At 39.4% G+C, this 27,062-nt stretch overlaps 1 protein-coding gene across 13 annotated transcripts in view; it reads left to right on the top strand.

Annotated features, from left to right (window-relative positions):
- ep400 (E1A binding protein p400) overlaps positions 1-27,062 on the top strand; it is a 58,149-nt gene that overhangs the window by 6,520 nt on the left and 24,567 nt on the right. For 9 of the 13 annotated variants that reach the window (XM_008119044.3, XM_062958578.1, XM_008119048.3 and 6 more), the window contains exons 3-26: positions 1,138-1,248; positions 4,687-4,774; positions 5,099-5,206; positions 5,923-6,296; positions 6,947-7,246; positions 10,376-10,561; positions 10,762-10,902; positions 11,881-11,959; positions 12,556-12,608; positions 13,588-13,645; positions 14,092-14,181; positions 14,650-14,751; positions 14,947-15,140; positions 16,706-16,883; positions 16,993-17,129; positions 17,836-18,005; positions 18,239-18,413; positions 18,521-18,657; positions 19,131-19,317; positions 20,526-20,692; positions 20,926-21,080; positions 23,329-23,586; positions 25,023-25,187; positions 26,379-26,543. In XM_008119044.3, coding sequence (XP_008117251.2) covers positions 1,138-1,248; positions 4,687-4,774; positions 5,099-5,206; positions 5,923-6,296; positions 6,947-7,246; positions 10,376-10,561; positions 10,762-10,902; positions 11,881-11,959; positions 12,556-12,608; positions 13,588-13,645; positions 14,092-14,181; positions 14,650-14,751; positions 14,947-15,140; positions 16,706-16,883; positions 16,993-17,129; positions 17,836-18,005; positions 18,239-18,413; positions 18,521-18,657; positions 19,131-19,317; positions 20,526-20,692; positions 20,926-21,080; positions 23,329-23,586; positions 25,023-25,187; positions 26,379-26,543 — 3,778 coding nt within the window. The remainder of the gene's footprint in view (positions 1-1,137; positions 1,249-4,686; positions 4,775-5,098; positions 5,207-5,922; positions 6,297-6,946; positions 7,247-10,375; positions 10,562-10,761; positions 10,903-11,880; positions 11,960-12,555; positions 12,609-13,587; positions 13,646-14,091; positions 14,182-14,649; positions 14,752-14,946; positions 15,141-16,705; positions 16,884-16,992; positions 17,130-17,835; positions 18,006-18,238; positions 18,414-18,520; positions 18,658-19,130; positions 19,318-20,525; positions 20,693-20,925; positions 21,081-23,328; positions 23,587-25,022; positions 25,188-26,378; positions 26,544-27,062) is intronic. The other 4 variants (XM_062958577.1, XM_008119050.3, XM_008119049.3 and 1 more) reach the window with 3 other exon arrangements.

Raw genomic sequence — 27,062 nt, 5'->3', positions numbered from 1 at the left:
CCAAGCATTATATACCTATCTTGAAACTTAAATTGTGGCATATGCATTAACCTATATTAAACAAAAGAGTTGTAGTGAACAACAGCATACGTCCACTAAAAAGTCAAGTTCTTTTGAGAAGCAATTTATGTAATTTAAACAAATTTGATGGAAATTATTCCAGTTGTGGTACGTGGCATAAAATGTCTAAATATCCATAAACTTCTTGTTTGAAAAATTGTTCTTGAGAAAGTTCTGTTGAAGTCAATCATAGGGGTAAAGGAAAGGCTTTTAGAATTCTAAGACACACCCACATTTTAGCCGTGTTTATAAGAGGGCAAGGGAGTGAAACAAATATTGAAGGTTTTAACTTTAAACTGCTAACAGAATTCAATCACAATTTTGCAAGTATTTCTATTTGTTACAGTAATCTTTCCTAGTTTACATGACAGGGCTGCTCTCCTATATTTGTTTTGTTGTGCTAGTATTTTAACATCCAGTTGAGAAATCTGTTCTTTCCTTGCTAAAAAAGATTGACCCAGGTGCACTTATGGAAGGCTTGTATCAAACCATGACAAGAAAGAAACTTATGTGGGTGTTGACCAGTTCTCCCTCCCTTTCTGGAAAAATGACACTTTATTTGTACTGTGTGGTCTTTCTCTCCCCCTGCCTTCTTCATCTCTTTCTGCTAAAGCAATGCACTTCATCCTTTGCCTGGGTGGGCTGATCACTCTGAGAATGGGGGTGGGGGATGGAGGAGAGAATGGAGGCTATGCTCATTGCTTAATAAATGTTGGGCTCTTCTGAGTGTGAATTGTCTGTCATGCTAATTTCTTTGTCTGTTAAGAAAGCCAAGACCTTGAAAGCTAACCCACGTTATTGCCAAGACTAAATGTGAGTGTAGACCATTCTTGGCAAGAGGCAATGATAATCACAGCTAGTCTGTCCCTTGCTCAATTTTGCGGTTTTCTGACAAAGCAGAAATTCATTGAAAAACAATGGATTCAAGCTGAACCAAAACTACTTCTAATCAATCCCCTCTTCACTGAGGAACCATAAGTCCAATGCAGCATGGGGTGTGTTGAGTAGTTTTTAAAAAACACAGCAAAAGAAAAATGATTTCCCTTCTTTGTTTTTCCCCAAAATATCTTCTCTCAGGTAAAGGTTGTGACAGGAAAGGATGGGCAGACTGGTACTCCTGTTGCTATAGCAACCCAGCTTCCTCCAAATGTTTCTGCTGCTTTTTCATCTCAGCAGCAACCATTTCAGGTACTTTTTCAATGGTTCTAAACTTGTAGTTTCATCCCAGATTTTTACTATTATTCTCATTCAGATTTGGTATTTGAAAGCAGAATCTGTATTTCCCCAAGAGCCCATGCCTTCTCATCTTAAAACAAAAAATGATCATAAAATCTTTAAATTTTCAGGTGCATGAGTGTTTATGGAGTGTTGAGGAAGCTACCCCTCCCCTGCTTGTCTCAAAGTTGCTGGCTTATTTCATTAACCTTTTGGCTTTTAATGTGTTCCACTTTGGTTTGCTTGTGTTTTGGTTCCCTTGTGCATTCTGCATAGTAATAATGTGAGTTTCTCTCTGTCTGTGGCAATATGACTGGATTTCTTCTAAAATCCTTTTCTCTTTTTTCATCTTCAATTTAGAAGGGTTTTTAAATGTAAATAAAAATATAGCAGGTTTCCAGATGAACTTTCTCTCTTTCCAGTGAATTTCAAGCATCTAATATTGTAACTGCATAATGAAATAACATATGGTTTTCTTGTCAGAAATAAACATTACAGAACTTCATAATTGCTGAAACAAGCCATGAGTGCCTTAAAACAGTCCTGCAGATTATCACAAACAGTTTTTTACACCGTGATGAAATTATAATGACAAATCATAATTTTGTCTTTAAAAAAAAACAGAACGTTTAAGAATTTGGGCCTGGCACATTCATTCTTTACCTCGCCTCCTACTTGCATGAGAAAGGATCATCGGTTTGGTCTTTAAGCCAAAAGTGTCCTTCCATTTCAGAGAACTGTGATTTATACTTAGTCAAATCTGCCCAAAATGCCAACATCAGGGAAAGAAGCCTGAATATTCACGTCTGTGTTTGCGGAGAAATTGTATTAAATGTCATGGGAGGGTTTATAGCCTGTTTAAAGGATGAATTGCTCACTGCTCCTGTAGGTTTCCAAGTTCAATGCTTTCACCGGAATAAGAGTGGTTTGAGGACCGTAAATAGTCTTGTGAGCTATATGTCAACCTAGGCAATGTGTTACCACTCCTTTTTGAACTGCTTGCCTTAATTGTCATTTGTTTATAAACTGAAGCGAGTTTGTTAATCTAGCAATGTTGAAGCAAATTATATTCCCAGAGTTGAAAATGAGATTTTGATTAGTGTAAATGCAGCAGCTTTGATCTTATGTGTGAAGTAGGAAAGTAGGGGTGAGTATGCAAGACTTAATCTTATGTCATCTCATTCTAATAACAAAAACACATGGTTTTCTCACTGTGCTGTTGTAGAGCCAAGTGTCACCCATCCTTTATTTTCTGCCTAAGTATAGTATCCTATATTTGTTCACTATCAGCTGAATTAGAATGTCTTGGGGATCAATTTTTAACATATATATAGACAACTCCTCGGAGTATTAGCAGCATGCAAACTAGTTTAGCTGCTTATCCATCCCTGTCCTGATCATTCATCCCAAGGGGAGAAGAAATGGAACTCCTAAGATCTCCTTACTGTGTTGACTGAGATAGTTCTTAAATATTTTTGTAGCATAAGGTATGTTTTTATAAGTTCTTTAAGAACTAATGTATTGGTTTGGCTCTTTTAGGTTTAGAAGGAAATGATTAAGTATTGGCACAATAGAGGTTTATAGAATGATGCACAATGTGGAGAAAGTGGGTGAGAGAGCTCACCCTTCTCATCTTTTAATGCTTGTGCCTGAATCCTATTGGTGGTCCCATACGAGACTCATGGAAGATTGTTTAATAAGAAACTAATGCTTATGTCTATAATAATAATAATAATAATAATAATAATAATAATAATAATAATAATAATAATACAACAACAACAACAACAATAATAATAATAATAATAATAATAATAATAATAATAATATATTTATAACCCATCCTATGTCCTATATCAGGGTGGTTTCCAACGATTAACAAAATGGCAAACATTCAATGCCAAACAGACAATCCCTTTGGTTCAGTGGATCTGCTTTAGTTGGAACTACCAGAGTGATTAGCCCCTAGTGAGTTTTTATTTACCCTTCTTTAACAGTAGAGTGGCTTACCTCAGGATTATTTAATCACACGAAAAATAATGTAATAATCTTGTCACAGTTTACAGTGACCAAGAACAAAATCCAACTTGTGCTTATGTAGATGGGAGCAAGTTGCATCTCAGTGGCTAGGAATGAATTACCAGGAGCAAGTCCACTTGTGTCCATATGTACTTGAGTTTTCTTTACTCTGTATCACTCATTCAACATCTGGAGACACTGGTATCATACAATGTTTCCTTCACTTCTAAACTGGTTCCAAACCAACCATTCCCCGTGGGATTACAGTTGCCTCTTTGTAAAGGCAAAACCTCCCCCTACAAGTGTGTAATATAATCCCCTCTCTGTAATAATGATGAAAATGTTGCTAGTATGTAATAATTTGCTTAATTAATTACATCTTCTGGTAAGGAATGATGTAACCCCTGCACTTGTAGATCATTTTACATTTTTGCCTTCTTGGTAGCAGATCTGTCTTACTGTTTGTTATGTACAGTTTGATTGGATGGTTAAGTGTTTTGAAAGCTGGAAATATTCTATATTTTGGGAGATGAGGAAATACACTCGGTAGGAATAGTGTAAGTACTCCTGGAAGCTCTGAGCTCTTAGTGTTTCTAATTGTCATGCAATGTAGAGTCATAGATTTAGAAGGGGTCTCATAAGTCATCAAGTCCAACCCTTGGCTCAGTGCAGGATCTCCAGCTAAAGCGTTTCCAGCAAGTAGCAGTCCAGTCTCCTTTTGATGGCCATCCAGCCGCTGCTTAAAAACCTCCAGAGAAGGAGACTCCTCCACCAGACTCCCAGGGAGCAGCATATTCCACTGACGAACAACTCCTACCATGAGGAGATTCTTCCTACTGTTGAGGGGAATACATTTTCCTTCAAATTGAATCCGTTGCTCCATGTCCTAGTCTCTGGAGCAGCAGAAAATGAATCTGCTGCCATTAGACCCAATTAGACCTGACTCTAACTTCCAGGGCAGTGAGAAAAGTCTAGCAACCTCCTCACTGTGACAGTCCTTGGAGGATTTAAAGGCCTTGCGATGATTTATTACAGGACCAAGCATATGATGCTTTTGAGCTTGACAAAGGAAGCTATTAATATATTAATATATTTGTGTTCCTAGGAAAGATATCCTATGCATTTATATGCAGTATACGCCTTTCATTCCTGTAAATCAAGGATACTTACTCAAAAATAAATGCTCTTTATAAAATGGATACAAAGTTATCTTAAGTAATCTCAAAGGCAGTTGTATACATATTGAAAGTTGTTTTTTACATTGCTTCATTTTCAAAACTGGCCAGATTTTGTTGCTACAGCTGATAAAATAATGCCGGTAAGACTCTGTGGCTGCTGTAGAAAGCCGATAATTTAGCTGAATTTTGACTATTTTGTTTTGTTTTATAATAGCAGGTGCATGCAGGGACTCCAGTAACAGGAACTGTGAATGCCATAGAAATTGAAGCTTTTAAGAGACAGCAAGCACTTACTTCTGCAGGTATGACCCTTTTCAGTGTAATTTTGATCATCCTTTTAGGATTAACAAAAAGACCATCTTCTGCCTTTTATTGCTTTTTAAAATAAACTTTGCTTTCACTTTGACGTGTGTGTTGTGAGGGGAAGTCCAGTGAGTGTCCTATACGTCTCTCGCAGCCAGGAGGTTGGCTTTCACAAAGCATCTCATATAGTGAAGCTGTGTTTTCCCAGTAGATGTGTTAGATACCAAAGCTGATCATTGCATTCATGGGGCATTTTTGTAAACATTGTAAACTGAAACCCCTACCGCTATATCCTGCCGTAAATGGAATTTGAATATCACCAGATTCGTCTAAGAGACCCCGAATTGAAGTGGGCCGTCATGGGATGGTTTTTCAGCATCCAGGCGTGGCTTCAGGAGTCCCTCTTCAACAGCTCATGCCAACAGCACAAGGTACTGTGTCACCACATGCCAGCGCAGATTAATTTAGCAAGGGGGTACGACTGTGCTGGAAGCAGAAACCTCACAGAACTGAGCCCTTCTGAGATTTCTGGTTCCATCCTGTCTTCCCCCCTTGTAAATTAATATTTGGTGTGAAATGCCTTGTTCATGTCAAAGGAGCTGAGTGATGGGCTCTAGTGGTGCATGTGGGCATGGAAAACAGTCATGCAAAACGATGCAGGTCTTTTTGCCGAGGATGGCTCTCATTAGTACACAAGCATTTTTTGTAATTTCATATTAGTTTATACATTTGTGCTGTGTTTTTCCCCACTATAATTAACTGTCAGATATATTTTAAAATGTATTGTCAAAGGCTTTCATGGCCGGAATCACAGGGTTGTTGTGTGTTTTCCGGGCTGTGTGGCCGTGTTCCATGTTCTTTTAAAATCATAGGGCATGTAAATAATCACTTAGTGGTGAAATCTGTTTGTTTTGTGTGTGCTGACTTATTGTTGTTGCTTTCAAAAAAAATCCATGTTTGTGGCATGGAAAACTTGTGTTTGTTGAATTTCTTGTTGTGATTATTCCTGGTGTTGCATGGCTAATTAAATAAAATTTTAACTTTTCTCTCCTTGATGGTGCTGTGACATCACATGAGTCCATGGACTCATCCGTTCCATGGAGTATTTCAAAACTGAGCTCTTTCCGTTTTTATTCCTGGTTTGTAGGTGGAATGCCTCCCACCCCACAGGCAGTGCAGCTCACAGGGCAGAAGCAGAACCAGCAACAGTATGATCCCTCAAAAGGGCCTCCGGTTCAAAATGCAGCAAGTCTACACACACCTCCCCCTCAACTGCCTGGGAGGCTGCAGCCGACCAACATCCCCATCACGTCGCTCCCAACAACGCTGCAGCTCTCACAACCACCACCACAGATAACAGATGCACCAGTGCAACCTCCACTTCATGTGAAGGCCCAGTCCCAAAGCGTTGCTACTTCTATGTTGCATGGCCAGGTTCAAGTGCCAGTGCAGCCAGCAGCACACATACAAGGACAAATAACAACACAGATCTCCCAACCTCAAGCTTCAACACAGCAGCAGGTACTAAGTGAATCTGAAGGCTGCGAAAACGATGTGTTATATTGCTACCTAGTGGTTTTTAGGTATTTGCAAAGGAGACCCAACAGAATATTTTCTGTCACTTAATGCTCCATATCAAGCATGACATGAAAAATGTTGAAGATGCTGTACATCCTGCAGTATCAAATATTCAGCCAAAAGTTCAACTTTTTTTTGTAAAAATAAATAAGCACATCCATCCTATTAATATAGAAATTGGCTTTAATAAATAAATAAAATCTTTAATAAATAGTTAAATTGTACATATCCCAAAGAATTGTTTTAAATTATATTTCATTATTTATTTTCTGTAAATGTTTAATTTGTATACCTATTTTATATACCTGGAGTCACGTACAAAATTCTCGGGTGAAAAGATCGTGAGTAGAAAATTTTTTAGGAACCCTGGCCTAGACATTGGGCTCACAAGATATAGGGTTAGGCTCCGTCCCAAAGGTGTCTTCCCTGTGGATCTTCTCCCACAAAAACAAGTGTTTCTGTTCCCCTTTGTAGAAAGAAACTTTATTGACAGTATTGAAAGCAATGGCTACTCCTGATCTCTGGCACTGGGGTCTCTTTGGGATATGCATGTGTTTGCAAGGTTAGGATGACACATACTTGTATGCTTACAGGCTGTGCCCCTCATGCGAGCATCGTCAGACTCTGCACAAAATTTCCAACGTCTTCCAGCAAACGTCCTGCCTCCTACTACATCCAACCCACCTGCGGCTATTACCAGTACAGCACCACAGTCAACGTATCCATTGCAAACTAGCCGGACTTCTCCAATGGCAAATAAATTGGTATCTTCGATTGCCTCCAAACCTCCAGGCTTAGCCGTAACAGCAGCAAAAAGTCAGAGCCCAGCTCAGAATGTAGCAGTTTTGCCCCAGGACAGCTCCCAAGACAAACTGGCAGAACAAATTAAGCTGGTGAGACACCCCCCTCCCGCCCCAATTCCCCAGCAGAAAATAGAATATGCTTAAGATTGTTTTTGTTTTTTAAATGAATTTGCAGTTTGTCTTGTCTAGATTCTTTGCTCTTGATTTATAGCACTGCGTCCAGTGTTTTCTGCTTTTTTGGTAGTACTGAACAAAGAAACAGTTTGAAACTTTCATTGTCTTTCTCCTACTGAGCCAACCCTGTTTCAGTACAGACTGAAAGCAGAACTTGATCTCAAAAATATAACTCGCTCATAATAATAATAATAATAATAATAATAATAATAATAATAATAATGCTTTATTTATATCCTGCCACCATCTCCCATAGGGACTCAGGGCAACATACAAAATAGCAGACAAAGATGCCATACATAAAATACATAATGCTGCTGCTACTCAGTCACATAGTCGATTCCGACTCTTCGTGATCTCATGGACCAGTCCACGCCAGAGCTCCCTGTTGGCCATCGCCGCCCCCATAATACATCATACATAATACAGAAAATAAAATACAGCAACATGAAAACAATAATAGCATTACATAAACCCGGTATTTAAATTGGATAAAACAACCTCAGTTAAAATATAATCAGTTAAAAGATCCATGTAATCGATATGGCAGCCCAGCTGAATGTACAAAATGCAGATATAAAGTGCTAAGTGATTGGCAATCAGTTCTGGTTACTGTCTAAACGTTTTCTAATGCCTGCTGGAAAAACCAAGTTTTTAACTCTTTCCTAAAGTGTTGTAGTTTAGTTGTCTTGCCATACTTTGGGCTAACCCTTGAGTCCATGCCTTCTTTGTGGATTCCTGTGTTTGGTAATCATTGGTCCAGACTGATTGATTGCTCTTTGTGAACTCATGCACATATGGTGCTACAATGTATTTTGTAATCCAGCATAATTCTTGTGCTGATGCAAATGTCATTAATTGGTTTTCTCTGCAGTTTGCATGAGAAACTCTGGCATTTTTATAACACTGGAAGCACCAACCTTTTCATCTCCTTTGCTGTTTTTTTCCCCAGTAGATGCTTTAAATGGCCAGTAAATATCTTGGAGGTTGTGTCTTTTTCTGTGGTGTTTGTATACTTACATGGCTGCCTAGAGATTTCTCCCCAGCCTGCTACATTATGGGACCTTGGTGATGTGTTGTACTTCTGTACCAGGCAGATACCTCCTTAATGACTTGGGTCTTTTTGATTCAGTTTATTTTCTCTGAGACTATTTATATCTTTTGCAAAAACCATTCTGGACTATAACCCTCAAAAATTGGGCACACAAAAAAGAGACCTACAGCAACAAGTGTTGCACTATGGATTGGTTCTCGTCAGAATTCTAGCCAATTAACTATTCCTTTTTTCAAAATACTCCATTTTCCTCTTACCTCCCAGCTTTCATTTTTTCCCCATGCTCTAGAGTTGCTGTATTCTACCTGCTGACAATGCACATTCAAGTGAGGGGGGTAGGAGTGAGGTGACACTTTACCTTTTTTCTTTGGTTTAGCACTGTGGTATTCCAGCAAGTTTACAGATGTGTGAATGATGCTGTTTGGTTGCATAAGTATTTACACTAGAGAAAAAGAGTTCATTACTATATACTAGGGGGATATATACATATATATTTTGGGCAATGACCAGGATTAAAACAAACAGTAAAAGATAAGTAAAACATACGTTAGGCATTAAAATTCATTTTTTAAAAGCAGCGTTAAGACATAATGTGAAATATGAGAGGTTTTTTTGTCAAGAGCGATTTGAGAAACTGCAAGTCACTTTGGGTGTGTGAGAATTGGCCATCTGCAAGGATGTTGCCCAGGGGACGCCTGGATGTTTGATGTTTTACCATCCTAGTGGGAGGCGTCTCTCATGTCCCCTCATGGGGAGCTGGAGCTGACAGAGGGAGCTCACCCGCTCTCTCCAGATTCGAACCGCCAACCTGTCGGTCAGCAGTCCTGCCGGCACAAAGGTTTAACTCATTGCACCACCAGGAGCTCCATATGAGAGTTAAAAACAGTGTTAAAATTTGTATATTTGAATAACAGAGATAAAAGCTGAGATAAAATAATATAACCTTTTAAGTCTGTGACAGCATCCTGCATTGACAAGCTATTGCTGCTGCATAGAAACTAGCAACTTTGGCTGTAGTTTCAGGAGACTGTTCAGGCAAAAGATAATCAATATAAAATCTTTCAAGTCTCCCTGATATACTTTGTAAAATTGGGTTGACAAAGTCTCCTCCTCTGAAGAGAAAAATTGCCAACTCTGCACCATTCATTTCCCTTGCTTGTGAGGGAGAAACTTAGCTTCACCATGGAGACTCCAACAACTTCATGGTGAAGCTAAGTTTCTCCATCATATAGAGGGAAATTAACAATGTAGAGCTAGTGGTTTTGCCCCCAGATGAGAAGGAGACAGCAGAGGCAAAGAAAAAGGAAGAGCGGCAAAGGCGACAACTGAGACCCCTCTTCTTTACCACCTCCCTCTAAAATGGCCAATCTAGTTTTACATTTCGACATGGAGCACACGATTCTACCGCGTGCTCGAAAAAAGGTCTGCTAGCCCTTAAAATTTCATTTCTACTCCCCACTCCTCTAACCTGAGTCCAACAACCTCCCCAGGCTGTGTTTCCAACCCAGACCAGCACTTCCAGCATCCTGATCGGTGGTGACCCTTTTGTCACAGGTTAGTTTGGTAACTTTGGTGCATAGAGAAAGGAAATGCATTGAGGTAGAACACTAATGATGGGATTCAATTGCTCTCTGTTGTGACCTCTGCCTGTGACCTCTTTCTCTAAGGCTTAGACTGAGAGCTTTTGCGGGCTGCACCAAAGCCTTGTGAGGGCCGCATCTGCCCACCAAGCTGCATGTTGGCAAGGAATGGGAGCAGTCTGTCTTTTAGTTTGCTTCTCTTGTGTTGTCTTAAGCAAGGTACCCTTCTAAGCTACAGCTTTTTATGGATCCTGTGGCCTGTATTTTCCTCTTTCACAGTATGTTTTGTCACATGAGTGGTTTGCTGTAGCTCGTGCTAGCTGGATTACCTTTCCGCTTGAGAGTGTTGATGTCTTCGGCTTTCTCAAAGTGCATTGTGTTCATAGTCTTGTTTTTCCTTCCTTCAAAAAGGAAAACCAAGTCCACCAACGAATAGCGGAGCTGAGGAAGGAAGGTTTGTGGTCTCTGAGACGGTTGCCCAAACTTCAGGAGGCACCCAGACCCAAATCTCAATGGGATTATCTCCTGGAGGAAATGCAGTGGATGGCAACAGACTTTGCTCAAGAAAGGAGATGGAAAATGGCCACTGCTAAGAAGGTCAGTTCAAAATGTAATTGGAAGCTGGAGTTAATTGCTCTAATCATAGAACAATAGCATAGGAGCAGCCTGGAAGATCAGGGTAACAGTAGCCTGCTTTAGAATTGGATTTGCTAAAATTATGCTTCAAATAATAACTGCCAAAGATATTCAGTGAAAGACTTGCATCAGTGCACTGTTTATTTTTATTTTTATATTAGATGGTCCGGACTGTGGCTCGTTACCATGAAGAAAAGAAACTTATTGAAGAAAGGGCTAAGAAAGAGGAAGAGAACAAACTTAGGCGCCTTGCTGCGATGATTGCGAGAGAAATAGAATATTTCTGGTCCAATATTGAACAGGTATTTTTTTCCTTTTCAGCTGAAAATCAAACAGCCTGGTTTTAAAACACTTCCATCCTGGAACAAGGCTGTAATTAGTAATGTCCTCCACTGGGACTAGTCTTGTGGAAATGTATACCTTAAAATAAAGGTAAAGGTTTCCCCTGACATTAAGTCCAGTTGTGTCCGACTCTGGGGATTGGTGCTCATCTCCATTTCTAAGCCAAAGAGCCAGCGTTGTCCGTAGACACCTCCAAGGTCATGTGACCATTGGCATGACTGCTTGGAGTGCCGTTACCTTCCTGCCGGAGCGGTACCTATTGATCTACTCACATTTGCATGTTTTCAAACTGCTAGGTTGGCAGAAGCTGGTGCTAACAGCAGGCGCTCACTCCCCTCCTCGGATTCGAATCTGCGACCTTTCGGTCCGCAAGTTCAGCAGCTCAGCGCTTTAACATGCTACGCCATTGGGGGCTCCATGTATACCTTATATTCCACAAATAGTTTACTTCTGCTTATTATACATTCATAAACATCTGAGCAGTTTATATTTCCTAGCCTATAGATAAAGTCTTTTCCCTCAGATATTTATTGATCAAAAGCTTTCCATTCTTGAAAAAATATGTCCAATGACTTATCCCTCAATGGCATCATTAAAGTGTCCATTTCTATTATCTCCCCCCCCCAACCCCCCCCCCCCCCCAAAAAACAAGTCAACAATTATAAACCAAGAAGAAAGTTTGTTTTGCAATTCTGGCTTGTAGAAAAGAAAAGCAAGCAGGGATGCCCAATTTGAATGACTCCCCTAAACTTAAGCAGCTGAGGAGGAAAAGGAAAGAGCCTGAGGCTGTTAGGAATTGTGGGAATTGAAGTCCAAAATACCCGGAGGGCCCAAGTTTGCCCATGCCTGCACTTGTGTCTCTCACTGAAGTCTTAAATGTTAAATAACCTGGTCAGTCTGTTTCTCATACATGTCACATTCTTTGTTATATTCCTCAGGTTGTAGAAATAAAACTGCAGATTGAATTTCAAGAGAAAAGGAAAAAAGCATTAAATTTAAAGAGACATTCAAAGAGAGGTAATTATTTTCCATTTCCCTTTTTTCTGCAAAGATCACCGTATTGTATAGTAAAAAAAAAAAAGAGTCGCAAAAACATTTTGCAGGGTTTTTAGAGATGACAAAATACATAGGCACTTCATCTAGTCCCTGCTAATGCTGTTCCTGTATTATTACTTTAATTTTGCTTCTGTCGTTTTGAGTTTAAAATTGAAAGATCAGTAATAACCAGCATTTATTTTAGGTTTCCAATTGTGTTAGTTTTTGTAATTTCTCTTATGTGTTTTTAATTTTATGTTTGTGTTGCAAACTGCCACGAATGGTAACAAAATAAAATGAAACAAATATGCAAAAGGAATAAATACTTAAATTGGGATATAAAATACCAGATTAGTGTGTTGTCATATCTGAGCAAGCCTTGCAAATAGTATTGCAATCGGACAATACTATTTGCAGGCCATCATAAATCTGAACTCAGCATTGCTGACGATTCAGAAGTCAGTAACATTGTAATCTTGCTGGGTTTTCTTTTCATTTTCCTGAGTGAATTTGAACATTCATATATGTTGACCATCTTAAGTGACTTTAACACTGTATAAAACTCTTAATTTTTATAGGTAAAGATATAAGACATTTAGAAGATTGTCTTCTGCAAAAAGAATCCGATCTGGTAAGATTCTTTTCCTGTCCCCTTCCTCCAGTGAGTATATATTACATTATTAGTTGATATTGTCAACTATTATAATACCTTTGTTTTATATTGTATTTTGTTTTTATCTTGTTATATTGTGAGTTGTATATATGTTGTTTTTTATCTGATTATGCCCGCCAGGCTCCGTCCCATGTAAACCGCCCTGAGTCCCCTTGGGGAGATGGTGGCGGGGTATAAATAAAGTTTTTTTTAAAATTATTATTATTATTATTATTATTATTATTATTATTATTATTATATTGGATTTAGTTTATATTTTATTTCCATTTGAAATGTCAAAGTGTGCCGGAGTTATTCCCTTGTGAAAGTTTATGGAATATAGTAAAAACAAAGTACTTATAACATATATACACTGCCATATAATGCAGTGTAGGCTGATATTATGAAGTTCAGTGCAGTTAAACTGCATCATAGGAGTCTGCACTGGCCATTCTCTACCTACAGCTGTTCACACTTGCATAAGCTTTGGTTACATTTGACAGTTGTCCAGTCACCCCATCAAATGCAAATGAATGAATGAATGAATGATAGGAAAGGTTAGTTATAACCTTCATAATGTTAGACCTGAGAGTCCTAATGAGTCTCTTGAACTATAGAAGTTGTTTGCTGCGAATTCAATTGTGAAATGTAACAAGCACAAGAAATTCCAGCTATGATGATTTCCCGTCTTCAAATCAGTAACACACCCCAGCTTTTGCCCACTTATGGATTAAAGCAAAGCATCGGACAGACAGCATAGGTTGTTTGAAACCTTCTGTTTCCTTTTTAATGAAATTAATAGGAAGTTGTGTTACATTTTGACATTACATTGTAGCAGCTTTCTTTGAGGAGCGTTGAGAGATACTTTTTCCAAGTTTTCTTGTGCCACAAAGGCACTTTACCAGAGAAGGCCCCTGAAGCTCTTAATGTGGATTTGATTTATTTGTGTATCTTTCAGGGCTTTTGGTCGTCTGGAAGAAAGAGAAAGGCGAGCACATCCTTGACAGACGATGAAGGTTAGTCATTTAATCTGCAACTCCGGGGTTTTAATTACAGATCCCAGTCTCATCCATTTCCTTTTAAACACGGAGGAACAAGCAGGACCTACAGTGAAATCTGTTGTAAAAGAATTGTCTTGATCAGGATATTCATTTTATGTTTTCTGGGTTCTTTTCCCTTCCTGCAGTCTGTCAGAATTTTATGTCACTGAGCATGCTGCGTCTTCATTGGACGATTTGAATCCCTCATCCTTCCCCTTAAAGAAATGGCCAGTGTAATATAAGTGTGTGTGTTCTTCAATTGCGTTTTGCTTTTTTAAAAAGAGACTTTTTGGTTAGGTGTGCGGGAGGGCTGTATTAGTACATTAAATGGTCAGTTCAAGTGCTCCGGAAGCAGTTTGTAGATTAGCAGTGTGTAGATTCTTCGACTCATCTCAGTTTTTGAGATTTGTGTTTTGTTCTAGTTGAAGATGAAGAAGAAACCATTGAGGAGCAAGAAGCTAAAGAAGGCAGTGTAAATCATCAAACTGAGCTGTCTACTTTGGCCAAGGAAGGTGAGAGCCCAAAGTCTTGCACACAGGAAATTCACCTAGAATTGGAAAATACCCTTTTTTTATATCTATTTTATGTACTTGAGGTCAGACCGAAATATTTTTACATGACCCCAGGTACATAAATAGGTATACCTCCTAGTAAGGCCTTCCTGGCCCAGATATTAGCTGCTTTGGGTCTGAGTCCTGAGAGGAGTACCATTCATCATGATCATCATTATCTTGCCAGTGCCAAGTTATTTCCTCCCAAGCATTTGATGGGATAATGTAAAAATATCAACCATAGCTTAATTGATTATCCCTATGATTTGTTCTTGTGGGGAGGTGTTTTATCTCTTACGTTTATTTTTAAGTCTTGTATATTTTTACTGTTAGAAGCCTGGAGGCTTATTTTCCCCAACTGTTTTTGGAATTAATAGATAGTGATGATGATGATACTTAATAGTAATTTGTCTTTTCAATCACATTTAGCTGAGCTGCCGTTGGATGATCTGATGAAAATGTATGAAGGTGCGTTTGCTGAAAATGTGCACTGGTCAGAGCTGAAATCTGAAGAAGATAGCAGCGAAGAAGGTATTTTTACTCAAAGTTTCACTTGAAAATGGTTTCCATTTTAATGATTTCCATTATAATAAGAATGTGTCCAGTGATTTGTCCCCCAACAGCATTGTTAATGTATTTATTTCCATTATTTCCAACAGCTTTTACTGTTGGTATTTCTGTCGTTTTCCATTTTTGAACATATATAATTGTTCCATTTCTTGTTAGAGATGGAAGACCACATACCAGAAAGAGAAGTCTTTCCGAAGGAGGTTATTTTGATTGATTCCCTCCTCAGCATCGACCAATATAAGGGCACTGAAAGAGTGGTGCCTACAAAAAAGCACGGGAAAGACATAGCAGAGGTGGCAGCTACAGCAGAAGCACTCTTGCCAAAAGGCAGTGCCCGGATCACAACTGCAGTAAGCATTTTCTATGGTCCACGTTCAACTATGTCGAGAGTTTCCTATCTGATGTGAAGAGACAGCTTCAGTAATTTGAGAGCCCTCAACCCACAGGAGAAGACAAGGTTCATGTTTTGTCCTAGTACGAGTGATCTTGCTTCCTCCTCTCTGTTTTTATAGTAAACCAAAAACAGATCTGGTGAGGGGACGGAAGGGATCAGAGCATAGGGGCAAGACTGAGGCATGACCTCCAATGGGATTCAAATGTTTGGTTGAGAAATCTGAACTGATCGTGTTGACTTGCCAGTGCCTTTTTTGGCTGGGCAGGGTTCAAAATCCCACACAATGTCATATCTGAAGTACACGTACAAGCCACATAGCTCCATGAAATCACAAACAGGTTTCCAGACAGACCCTCCCAAAAAACCTTGGATAATATGGCAAATATATAGTTTTGCTTTACGTGCTTCCAAATCATATGTGGACTAAGCAAACTGTGCCTTCTAGGGCTGATGGAAGACGCTGAGTTGAACCCAACCCATGTTTCCACAACGAGCCAAATTTTGAAAAGCAAAACAAACACCACAGGGGTGTTAACCTTTCCCCATGCTATCCAAAACTTCCAAAAATACTTTTTGTGCGGAGTTATACTTAAAAATGTACCTTTTCCAACTTACATTCAACTTAAGAACAAACTTTCAGAACTTATCTTGTTCGTAACCCGGGGACTGCCTGTAACTAAATACTTTAAATAAAAGAGCTGTAAAACTGTGTTACGTTAAATTACATTTGTCTTTGTTCGCTTTAGTTACTGTATTTCAATAGGAATATCAAGTTAATACAGAGTTTACGATATGGTATAACACGAGTTCGGCCTATTTTCAATCATCACTCTTAAGCAACCAGAAAGTACATTAGTTTGTCATGTATCAATCCCCATGGGTGCTGGTTAACTGAGAGTCTAGTGTATTTTACCATCATGACTAGTAAGCAGCAATTTATAACTGAAGCCTAGAAATCCTTGTCCCAGTGTAAGCCTCGCCGAGTCCTTCGGGAGATGGAGCGGGGTATAAATAAAGAATTATTATTATTATTATTATTATTATTATTATTATTATTATTATTATTATTATTATTATTATTATTCTCCCTGCAGATCAATTTCCATTCTTTTAGTCATGTACTTTTGTATTACAAAAATATTCTGGGGTAGGAAGAGAGGTGCGAAATAGTACATTCATTTAAAAAATATAATTTCAAAGCTCTTTTAATATCTACTAACAACTGTATTTTAATCTTTGTTTTGCATATTTTATATATGTATTTTAATGAATATTTTTGTGATGATGTGTTTTTAACTGTGTTGTGCCCCACTTTGAGCTGTGAGGAGAGGTGGGTAAGAAATACAACATTTTATTTTTATTTTCTTCTTCTACTACTGCTATTTCTGCTTCTTATTGAGATTCATAAAACTGCTTGGGGGGCTTTTTGCCTTGATTTGTATAAATCAACTGAAATTGCTGAAAGAAATGCCACCTTGGAGTAAAGGAAAACCCAAATCAAATTAATGCCTTTCATTGTAGGTGAAATATAACAGTCCACCTCTTTTGTATGGCTCACTTCGAGAGTATCAGAAGATTGGCTTAGACTGGCTAGCCAAACTGTACAAGAAGAATCTCAATGGTATTTTGGCTGATGAGGCTGGACTTGGAAAAACAGTGCAAGTCATTGCATTTTTTGCACATCTGGCCTGTAATGAAGGTAAGCCAGTCTTTGTGTTCTTTCTGCTTTGTGGAGATTTATTGTTTCAAATTTGAGAGACCTAGTGTGCACTGGAATTGGTTCACTAGACAAAATCCCTTCTCCGTAGGTGACTGGGGTCCTCACCTTGTTGTTGTCCGAAGTTGTAATATCCTTAAATGGGAGCTTGAACTGAAGCGTTGGTGTCCTGGGCTGAAACTCCTCCTCTACATTGGCAGCCAAAGAGAGCTTAGAGCAAAACGACAGGTAAAGTATTATATATCTGTATAATTTTCCATTGTTTTGAATAGAGCAGTAGGTTCAGAGAGTCCCACCTTTACCCACAGTTTCTTAGCTCTCTGTCACACTGTAGAGCAGAGCTTTCCAAACATTTTGGCTTGGTGACATTCTTTTTATTTATTACAATATTTATATCCCGCCCATCTCACCCAATAGGGGACTCAGACATGCATACTTGAGTCAATATTTTCCCAGTTTTTTGGTCGTAAAATTAGGTGCCTCGGCTTATATTCGGGTAGGCTTATACTCGAGTATATACGGTATATGCTATCATGTATATATATAATATACTATATATATTAGTTTCATATAATCTTTCCTGTATAAATGAGGTTTGGAAATTTTTCTTTTACACTTCCTTGAACACTTGTGTAGTTTCCTCTATAGCTGCTCTATGTAATTTAGTGCATCATTGTCAACAGATTTTATTTTCTTACTGGTAATTATAAACCTATCCATTTTAGTGGTAATTACTGTGACCCAGTCATGCAAATTATAAAAGTACCTACAGCACCAGCACTCCATTTCTGTAGTGCTTAAACCTCTTTGGAGGCTTTTCAAAATTTTATAGTGGAGTTAGAGTGGGGAGGGGGATAGGCTTTACTCCTTTTGCAGTTGTTTACGCTTGCTGTAGATTTTTTTCTTACACTTCATATTTTCTTTTCTATTGTAGGAGTGGATGGAACCAAACAATTTTAATGTGTGTATCACCTCTTACAAGCAGCTCTTCAAAGGCCACCATGCATTCATGAAGATGCAATGGAAGTACCTGGTGGTTGATGAGATGCAGCAGATTAAAAATATGACGGAGAAGCACTGGGAAGGACTTTTCAGTCTCCACAGGTCTGATGCTTGTAGCAGTGTATTTCCCTCTGCCTTCCTCATCAGTGTGCTCCATGTTACTCCCAAATGCTTACCATTAGCTTAAAAAGTATATATAGTATACAAGATCTAATAGAAGACGCCAAAATATATTATTTTATTTTATTTTATAGTTCTCTTTTCCCAGTGTTATGATGCACATCTACTGATTTTTTTTGTATAATTTTGAGTTGCTAATATCTCTCCCTCCACAGCCAACATCACTTACTCCTCATTGATACACCTTTGCACAATACCTTGATGGAGCTGTGGACCATGGTGCACTTCCTGATTCCGGGAATCTCGAAAGCTTACCTGGATTTCCCTGTGAAAGCTGCCAATGAGGAAAATCAAGATTACTGTCATAAACTGGTCATCAGATTACACCGAGTAAGTTATCTAGTTTGTGTTTGAATTGCATGTCCGACTTTCTTGGCGTCACTTCGTTCACTGCTGTTTATTGATGTTCTCTTCGATTTTCTATTCTGTCCTTTCAGATGATCCAGCCATTTATTTTGCGCAGATCGAAACGAGATGTGGAAAAGCAGTTGACCAAGAAGTACGAACATGTGCTCAAATGTCGGCTTTCAAATAGACAAAAAATGATGTATGAAGATGTCATATTGCAGCCAGGGTAAGAGATTCAGAATTATTAATTATTATTATTTTATTTTATTTTTATACCCTGCCCCATCTCCCCAAAGGGACTTGGGGCGGCTTACATGGGGCCAAGCCCAGGCAAAACAGATAATGTAAAAACTCAACAATAAAACAAATCATAAAACAAATGAGGTCCCATACAATAAACATACTTTGATAAAATTAAGAGTTTTTAAAAATCTGGTGCTTAAATGTGTTTGCTAATTCACAGCATTGTAGTTAGAGAAAAAGTGAGCTGAATTTGAGATGTTATGCCATACTGGGTCTATGATGAAGATTTTAACTGAAAAGACAACAATGTGTGTGTTTGAATAAAGGAAAATTTTTACTGCTAAAATATCTGTTTTGTGGTTTCAAACAAGTCTTTGTACAGGTGCAAACCTATATTGGTATATAAATGCAGAGATGGCAGCTGGAAGAAATTTATCCTTTTTCCCCCTTTGGCAGAACCCAAGATGCTCTCAAGAGTGGGCACTTTGTTAGTGTTCTCCATGTTTTGATGCAGCTGCAAAAGATCTGTAACCATCCTGATCTCATAAGCCCTCGGTTCTCCAGTTCCTCTTATGTTCCAGAGACACTGCAATATAGGACTGTTTCTCTGGTCCTAAAAGCACTTGAACACAACATCTGGAAGGTAAGTTAATGGGTTAAAATAATGTAAGAATATTTTCATGTTCTATTTCTAATTGGTCGGCTTAATGCACCATATCTGCATCAAGGAATCTCTTCCTGTGAATTACTGTAAGTGTGGGTGTCCCTACCCTACAACTAAATTTAATTGGAGGGCTATGCTGGCAAAGAGGTGTCAGGAGATTGCTTTCATTCTGATTCAGTGGGTAAAACTACAGTTGTATTGTATCATTTACAGGAGTAGTTCTCACATGTTGGTCCTCTGAATCAGAGCTTCTTAAACTGTGGGTCCCAACTACAGATAGGGTCCCCTTTGCTGAATGTTGGGGTCCTGAAAGGCTTCCCCCCACCCCCGCTTGCAGAGTAGGAGCTGCAGCATCGTCGGCTTCTATTGATACACATTAGCATTTTTTTTCCAATCCTGTGGCTGCCTCCTGTAGTGGTTGGCCAGCTTGATTAGCATTGAATAGCCTGGCAGCTTCAAAGCCTGGCTGTTTTCTGCCTAGGGGGGGAAATCCTTTGTTGGGAGGTGTTAACTGGCCTTATGACAGCCAGTTGCTACATTCACACTTGCCTCAGGCAAACAAGAGTTCTTTCTCCCACCCTAGACATCATTCCACAGATATATAAACCCCACTTGCCTAGTTTCCAACAGACCTCACATCCTCTGAGGATGCCTGCCATAGATGTAGGCCAAACGTCAGGAGAGAATGCTTCTAGAACCCAGTGATTCTGGCCATTAAAGCCTCCGACAACACTCCCAGTTTTATTATTAAATTGGTACTTGTTTGGCCTTGTAATCAGCTCTTAGTACGTACAGTAGAGTCTCGCTTATCCAACCTCCACTTATCCAACGTTCTGTATTATCCAACGCAGTCGGCCTGTTCGTAGCCAATTTTTTTTAATTCTCTGTTTTCAATATATTGCGATATTTTGGTGCTAAATTCTTAAATACAGTAATTACTACATTACGTTACCATGTATTCAACAGCTTTTTCTTTTGGTTTGTCATAAAACATAATGTTTTGGTGCTTAATTTGTAAAATCATCATGTGATTTAATGTTTAATAGGCTTTTCCTTAATCCCTCCTTATTATCCAACATTTTCACATATCCCATCGTTCTGCCGGCCCGTTTATGTTGGATAAGTGAGACTCTACTGTATTTACAAATAAATGGGCTATTAATATTAATTTCACTGTTAATCTCTAGGTTGCAGACTTAAGTCTCTTTGATTTGATTGGAATCGAGAATAAGATGACTCGCTATGAGAGCCAAGTGCTGCCAAAGCAAAAAGTGACCAGGAAGCTCATTGAAGAAATCTATACTTCTCCTCCACCTCCTCCCAGACCTAATCCAGTGAAGTTGAAGCCAAGCAGGTATATGGAATATGTAAAAAAAATGTGCCTTCCTCTACTTCTGGTGAAGTTCTTTTGCCATATTTGAAGTGGGAGGAATATACTGTGCAAATGCTATTGAAAGTACAGCTGAGCAAATAATAATAATTCAGAATCCTGTCCAGGTTTATCATGAACAAACCGCACAGAGAGACAGTCAGATCACTTCCCCTCACCACGTACACAGATAGTAATGACGCCAATCACTGTTTCAGATTATTCCAGCCTGTTCAGTATGGACAAAAACCTGAAGGCAGGACCGCATCTTTCCCGAGTGCTCAGGTTCAGCGCACCGCAACCACAACTACGGTTGCTCAACAGGGACAGGTGCGAGGGAGATCCCCTATGACAACAGTATCGGCAAATCAAGGTAAGAAAGGTCTTGCCACTCTGGTCCTTCTCGAATGTGCTCGAATGCCAGTGTTCTGAGCTATTAAAATTGTCTACTTTCTCTCTCCCAACTCCCCTTACTCTAAAAAAAAAACTTTTGAAAATATTGAGTTGGTCCTCAAAGTTCAAGGCATGGCAGTAAGAAAACTGCTTCCCTTCGAACCTGATGTGCTGCTCTTACTCTTTATCAGGCCATTGAAAAGTGTTTCCAAACTGGGCATATGTGGTAAAGTGTGCGTACAATTGTCTTTTCTGCCAGTTGACATCTTCATAGCTCTACCTACAGGAAAAGCACTTGGATTGAGTTTTTCCTGCATGGCGAGGGGTTGGACTGGATGGCCCACGTGGTCTCTTCTAACTCTAGGATTCTGCATTGTGAATCTGCTATATGAATTGCTTGTTATATTGGCATGGACATACAGCATATACAGGCAGTCTCCAAGTTACGAATATGATAGGTTCTGTAGTTTTGTTCATAAATTGAATTTGTATTTAAGTTGGAACAGGTACATTTTTATTCTAATTCTAGCCAAATACATATATCTTTAGATAGCACCTTGCAATGTTTGTTTTGCTGTCTGTGCCCCTGTTGAGAAGATTTCACCTCACTTTCTGTTGGATTTTGAAAAAATTGGCTTGTTGTGGAAACAAGGATTGGTAATAAACCTTTAGTGGAGATACCTTTTCCCACGATAATGACTTTCCTTTCCTAGGGGTTGATTTTTCTCACTTCCTGTTGTCTCACCCCCATTCTTAACTATGAGTTGTTCATAAGTCATATATTTGTAACTTGGAGACTGCCTGTAAAATGAAAATGGAGCCTCCCAGGGAGAAAGGTGTTAGCGTGTCCTAACCACAGCTCTTTCTTGTGGATGTCTTTATGAGACATGTTGCTATGCTCCCTCACACGATAACAATTAGTGTATAATGAGGCTGTGCTAACTGTTCTAAGGGCAATGAGAGGCAGCCCATAGTTGTTGTTTCTTCGAGGAGAAGGGTCCTTTGAAAACTTGTTCTAAGCGGACATATTATCCAAGTTTCATTTCACTTTTGAGAGTCAATTAAAAAAAATTAACTTTTTCTGGAACCATCCCAATTTGCAACACAGATAGTAGATTATATGTTTGAATTTTCTTCCTTGATAAAACCTTTTTTAGTGTATGAAGACAGCAGTCATGTTGGTAAGGAAGATTCCAGCCTAATATTTCAGCTGACACACTAGTTTTCCGGAGAAATGAGCCCATAATGTAAGAGGAGTCTTTGCCTTCAATGTGGGAACGATGTCATGTCCTTTCTCCAGAAAGCTTTCTAATGTGCAGGGAGCATTTGGGCACCAAGTCTCTTTATTCAACTTGTTTAATGAGGGTTTTCTGAATATGTGTCAGACCCTGGAAGTTCTCGGAATAAAAGCACGCTCACAAGTGGCAAATCCTTGGAAGCAGCTTTATTTTCCTACTTTCCATAGGCTATAGAAAGAGAGTTCTGACTAGTTCCCACCAAACTGGTTGTATATCATCTAGCTGAACCATGACTCCTCCCACTATCTATTCCTAATGGCTACATTCAATTCTCACAGAACATGCTACATTTCCCAGGTTCCCCCTCCAGTCCAGATGGCTCTTATCAGAGGCCAGAGCTTTCCTTCCTTTCCCAACCAAAATTTCATGGGGTGGATGAAGTAGGTCATTATAGCTGGTACGGACACATCCTGACAATATGCTTTGAAAGGAAGTTCCTGAAGATAGAAAGCTTTAATTTTTTTTGTCTTAGAGATGCGATGTGGTTGTGAAGAGTCTGGTGTCTACATTTTTCTTTTGAGTTGATTTCATTTGTCTGTAAAAAGGCTTGTTTCGAGACACCCCCCCCCCCGATGTTCACTCAAATGGCTTTGCAAACAAACTAATAGTCTCCCAAGCTGTTCTTGCCCACTGCTGCATTATCAGTTTTGTGAACTCACACAGAGCAGCTCGCTTCCAAGGCGAGTATGTGTGTTCGTGTATTATGTGTGTGTAACTGCAGTTTGTATTTGTGTAATGAGCAGATGAGCGTGAAGTTAACAACCTCGGTGACACGATCAGTATTTAATCTCCAGCCTGTGAAACAAGAGATTTTCCTTCCTTTACTTAGGCTGAAACTTTTTGAAAAGTACAACAACTCCAATGCTATAAACCCTTACAAATTGGGATTGACTCTAATATGCTTGCACCACCCAACCTTATTGATTGCAGCCGCCGCCGTATCCTCCTCCGCAGCATCACAGTTTCAGACAACTCAGGCTTCCATCAATGCTCCTCCGAGACAGCATCCGGCAGTGACCTTCACCACAGCAACTAGCCCAGCCCATCCTGCAAAACAGCGGGCTCACACCACTGCCCAGGCGTTGCAAATAGGCCAGGCTCAGCCACAGGCCCCCCCACACACCATTCAACAGAGTGTGCTGCCTCAGAGGCTGGTATTAACCTCTCAGGCTCAGGCACGGTTGCCTAGTAAGTGCCCGTCCCCTCCCCTTTCCAGGTTTTTCCCATCTTTGTATTTTATTTTTATTTATTTTTTAAATTCCCTGAGGTTAAGTTATAGGCACCCTAAACATGTGTACAGAACTATTTGTTGCAGTGGTTTGGTTTGGTTCTCTCCCCCCTCCCCACAACTCCACCCAACCCTTCACTCTTGAGTAGCTTTGCTCACTATTTTACTTTGCTTATTTGACCAAGAAAAACATCCACAAATTGGATGAGAAAACATAGTTGAAAACTGCTGTGGGCATACATTAGTGGTGTCAACTTAATCTCCTACTTGTTGCATGTTTCCTCCACTGGCCAGACTCCCTTTGGACCCAGAAACTTTGTTTTAATGCTCTCCTCTTCCTAATTTGATTCTCTTTCTTTTTGAAAACACTAACCTTATCCTGCTAAGAAGGCTTCTTGACTTTCCTTGGAGGCGAGCTGCAACTATTGGCAAAGTGGGCAGGGTGGGGATAGAAAGAGTTGGTTTTGCTTTAGACTGAATGTGCGCTGCCTTACTAGCATGTCTAGAGAATATTGAGCACTGATGTACTAATGTTTTAATCTCTGGGGGAATGAACTGCCTTTGCAAAAGCTAAAAGTTTTAACAACTTGAATCTCAAAATTTGCGATAGTTTTTCTTTTGAAGGCTAAATTGAAGATGTTAAAAACTTTGATCAATATCCCCTTCCTTTATTAAAAATAATGTTGTGGGTGAGTTTTTAAGTTTGGTTTGAAGCAATTGTGAGCTACCTGAAGGATGAGGTATACATCCTCTTTAAAGAAGCAAGCAAACTGGTTTGGAAAGTAAGTGTGTACAGAAAATAAACTTGTCACATTTGAAAATCCGTTGTAAGATACTTTCAATGCTGTTTGATCGTATCAAATATGCCAGTATTGCTGTAGTTTGGTCCATAATTTAACTGTTTTAATTTTATTACCTTAAGATCAGAATATATACAAAATAAACAATCAATTACTTTAGCTGTATTTTTTTAAAAAACCTTGACACATTCACTAGTAATCCTTGTGAACTTCTTGGTATCTCTTGCATTCTCCTGGGTTTTGCTTTTGAAAAGGCAGTGGTGGTCTGACCTTCATGACTCTTTACTCTCCCAAGTGTCACATGAGTTATTTCAGGTTACTCTTGCTGCCTGTAAAAGTGGAAAAGGTAACGTCTCTTCCTTCACTTCATCATGCGTTCTACATTTCAAACAATCAAAAGAAAAAAAACATTAAATACCATCACCGATATCAGAGCAGTACCTGTAGAACTTTTATATGACACTTTCCCCTGCTGGCACTGCATATGTTTCTGCATGGGGGCGGCTTCCGCATCAGCCCTACTAACCAAACCAAAAGTCGGGTTGGTATCTTTGGAAGGCAGCCCCTCCCTTTTAATTGCATTTCTGTCCCCACAGGTGGAGAAGTGGTCAAAATAGCCCAGCTGGCTTCCATTGCTGGAGCACAGGGCAGAATTGCTCAGCCAGAGACGCCTGTGACACTGCAGTTTCAGGGCAACAAATTTACTTTATCTCATAGTCAACTTCGCCAGCTCACCGCAGGACAGCCTCTGCAGCTGCAAGGTACTGTGCACGCTCATTTCAGAATGAGGCCTTTCTCCTTTCCCCGGCCCATCTTCCTACATATACTTGAGATTCCAAAGAGAAGCACCTCTTAAATCACTGTAATCCAGAAATGGGCAGATTCAATAGGTCCAGCAGCTGTTTATAGCTTGGAGGAAAGTGCCCAAAATCAGATGTTTTAAATAAAAAAGACCTCACATGCCCTCTAAATGCTGTCATAGGATCTCCATATGTCAGAAATGACTTGAAGGCACACAATAACAAGTGAGACATTGGCTATTTTGGAACGAAGGCTAGTGCCTTATTTCCAAGAACATTTCAAGGCTTGCTTTTAACCATTGATTTCATAGGAACTTAACACGGTTCCGAGCAAGGTTGTGGTTACTGTTTTTCCCCTAAGCTGAAGGGGAAAAGATGTCCAAGTATCACTTATCCAAGTCTCACTTATCCAAGGTTCTGGATTATCCAAGGCATTTTTGTAGTCAATGTTTTCAACATATCGTGATATTTTGGTGCTTAATTCGTAAATACAGTATTTACAACATAACATTACTGCGTATTGAACTACTTTTTCTGTCCAATTTGTTGTATAACATGATGTTTTGGTGCTTAATTTGTAAAATCATAACCTAATTTGATGTTTAATAGGCTTTTCATTAACCCCTCCTTATTATCCAAGATATTCGCTTATCCAAGGTTCTGCCGGCCCGTTTAGCTTGGATAAGTGAGACTCTACTGTATTTACATTTAAAAGAGTATTGAATTGAAAAAAAATATATTGCAGAGCAGTCTTGAGGGTTATATTTTTAATAGTGGGGAAATGGCATTTTGGAAGTTAGGGTACAAAAACCAGCCTTTTATAATTGCTATGACTTTTTCTGCTTAAGGTATAAGAAGGAAAATAAACAAGGTCAGGCCTCTTCAACCTGTAGCCCTCCAGATGTTTAAGCCTCCACTCCCAGAAGCCCTTGCCAGCTTGTTCAATCGTCAGGAATTATGGGATCTGAAGTTCAAAATACCTGGAGGACTGCAGGTTTAAGAGGTCTGGTTTAGCTTAAGGTGAAGTTTTGTTTGTTATTTGGTTTTGCCATTGTTATACTTGTATGTAAATTACTATAAATGGTACATGAAAGTACTAGTCTTTGGGGGGGTGTGCTGATTTTTCCTTCCTCTGCGATTTGTACAAACCAGGCAGTGTCCTGCAGATTGTTTCAGCCCCTGGACAACAATACTTACGGCCTCAGGGCCCAGTGGTCATGCAGACGATGTCTCAGACTGGGACTGTTCAAAATGCTCTGAACACTTTAGGAAATCAGCATCCGGCCACTTTGCCAACTTCTGCAATTTCACAACAAGGTAAGGGATTTTGTATATATGTCTGACCTGCAGAGCATTTTAAGGAGCACGCCTGGGTTTATATGCCCTCTCTTGCTGTTCTTGGTGTCTCTTTTCCCCCCTGTCCTGACTACAGAGTATAAGGCAAAACTGTTTCTGTGGGATTCATCCTCATTGATTCATAGAAACAGAAGACATAGAAATATCAGAAACAACTTGAGAACGTACTGTCAGTTGCTTCTGGTATGGGAGAATTGGCCGTCTACAGAGATGTTGCCCAGGGGACTCCCGGATGTGTTACCATCCTGCTGGGAGGCTTCTCTCATGTCCGTGCAAGCTAGAGCTGACAGACAGGAGCTCACTTCGTCTCATGTATTCAAACCACCAATCTTCAGGTCATCACTCCAGCTGCCACAAGGGTTTAACCCATTGCGGCTCCCCAAACAGAGTAAAAACTAAAGAGGACTGACTGCTATTCAAATAAAATAAAATAAAAAATAGTTGTCCCTCTCCCTGTATCCATGAATCCTCCGTCCATGG

Source organism: Anolis carolinensis, chromosome X (assembly GCF_035594765.1).
Source record: "Anolis carolinensis isolate JA03-04 chromosome X, rAnoCar3.1.pri, whole genome shotgun sequence".
Taxonomy (NCBI): Eukaryota; Metazoa; Chordata; class Lepidosauria; order Squamata; family Dactyloidae; genus Anolis; species Anolis carolinensis.
This window is presented reverse-complemented; position numbering and strand designations above follow the sequence as displayed.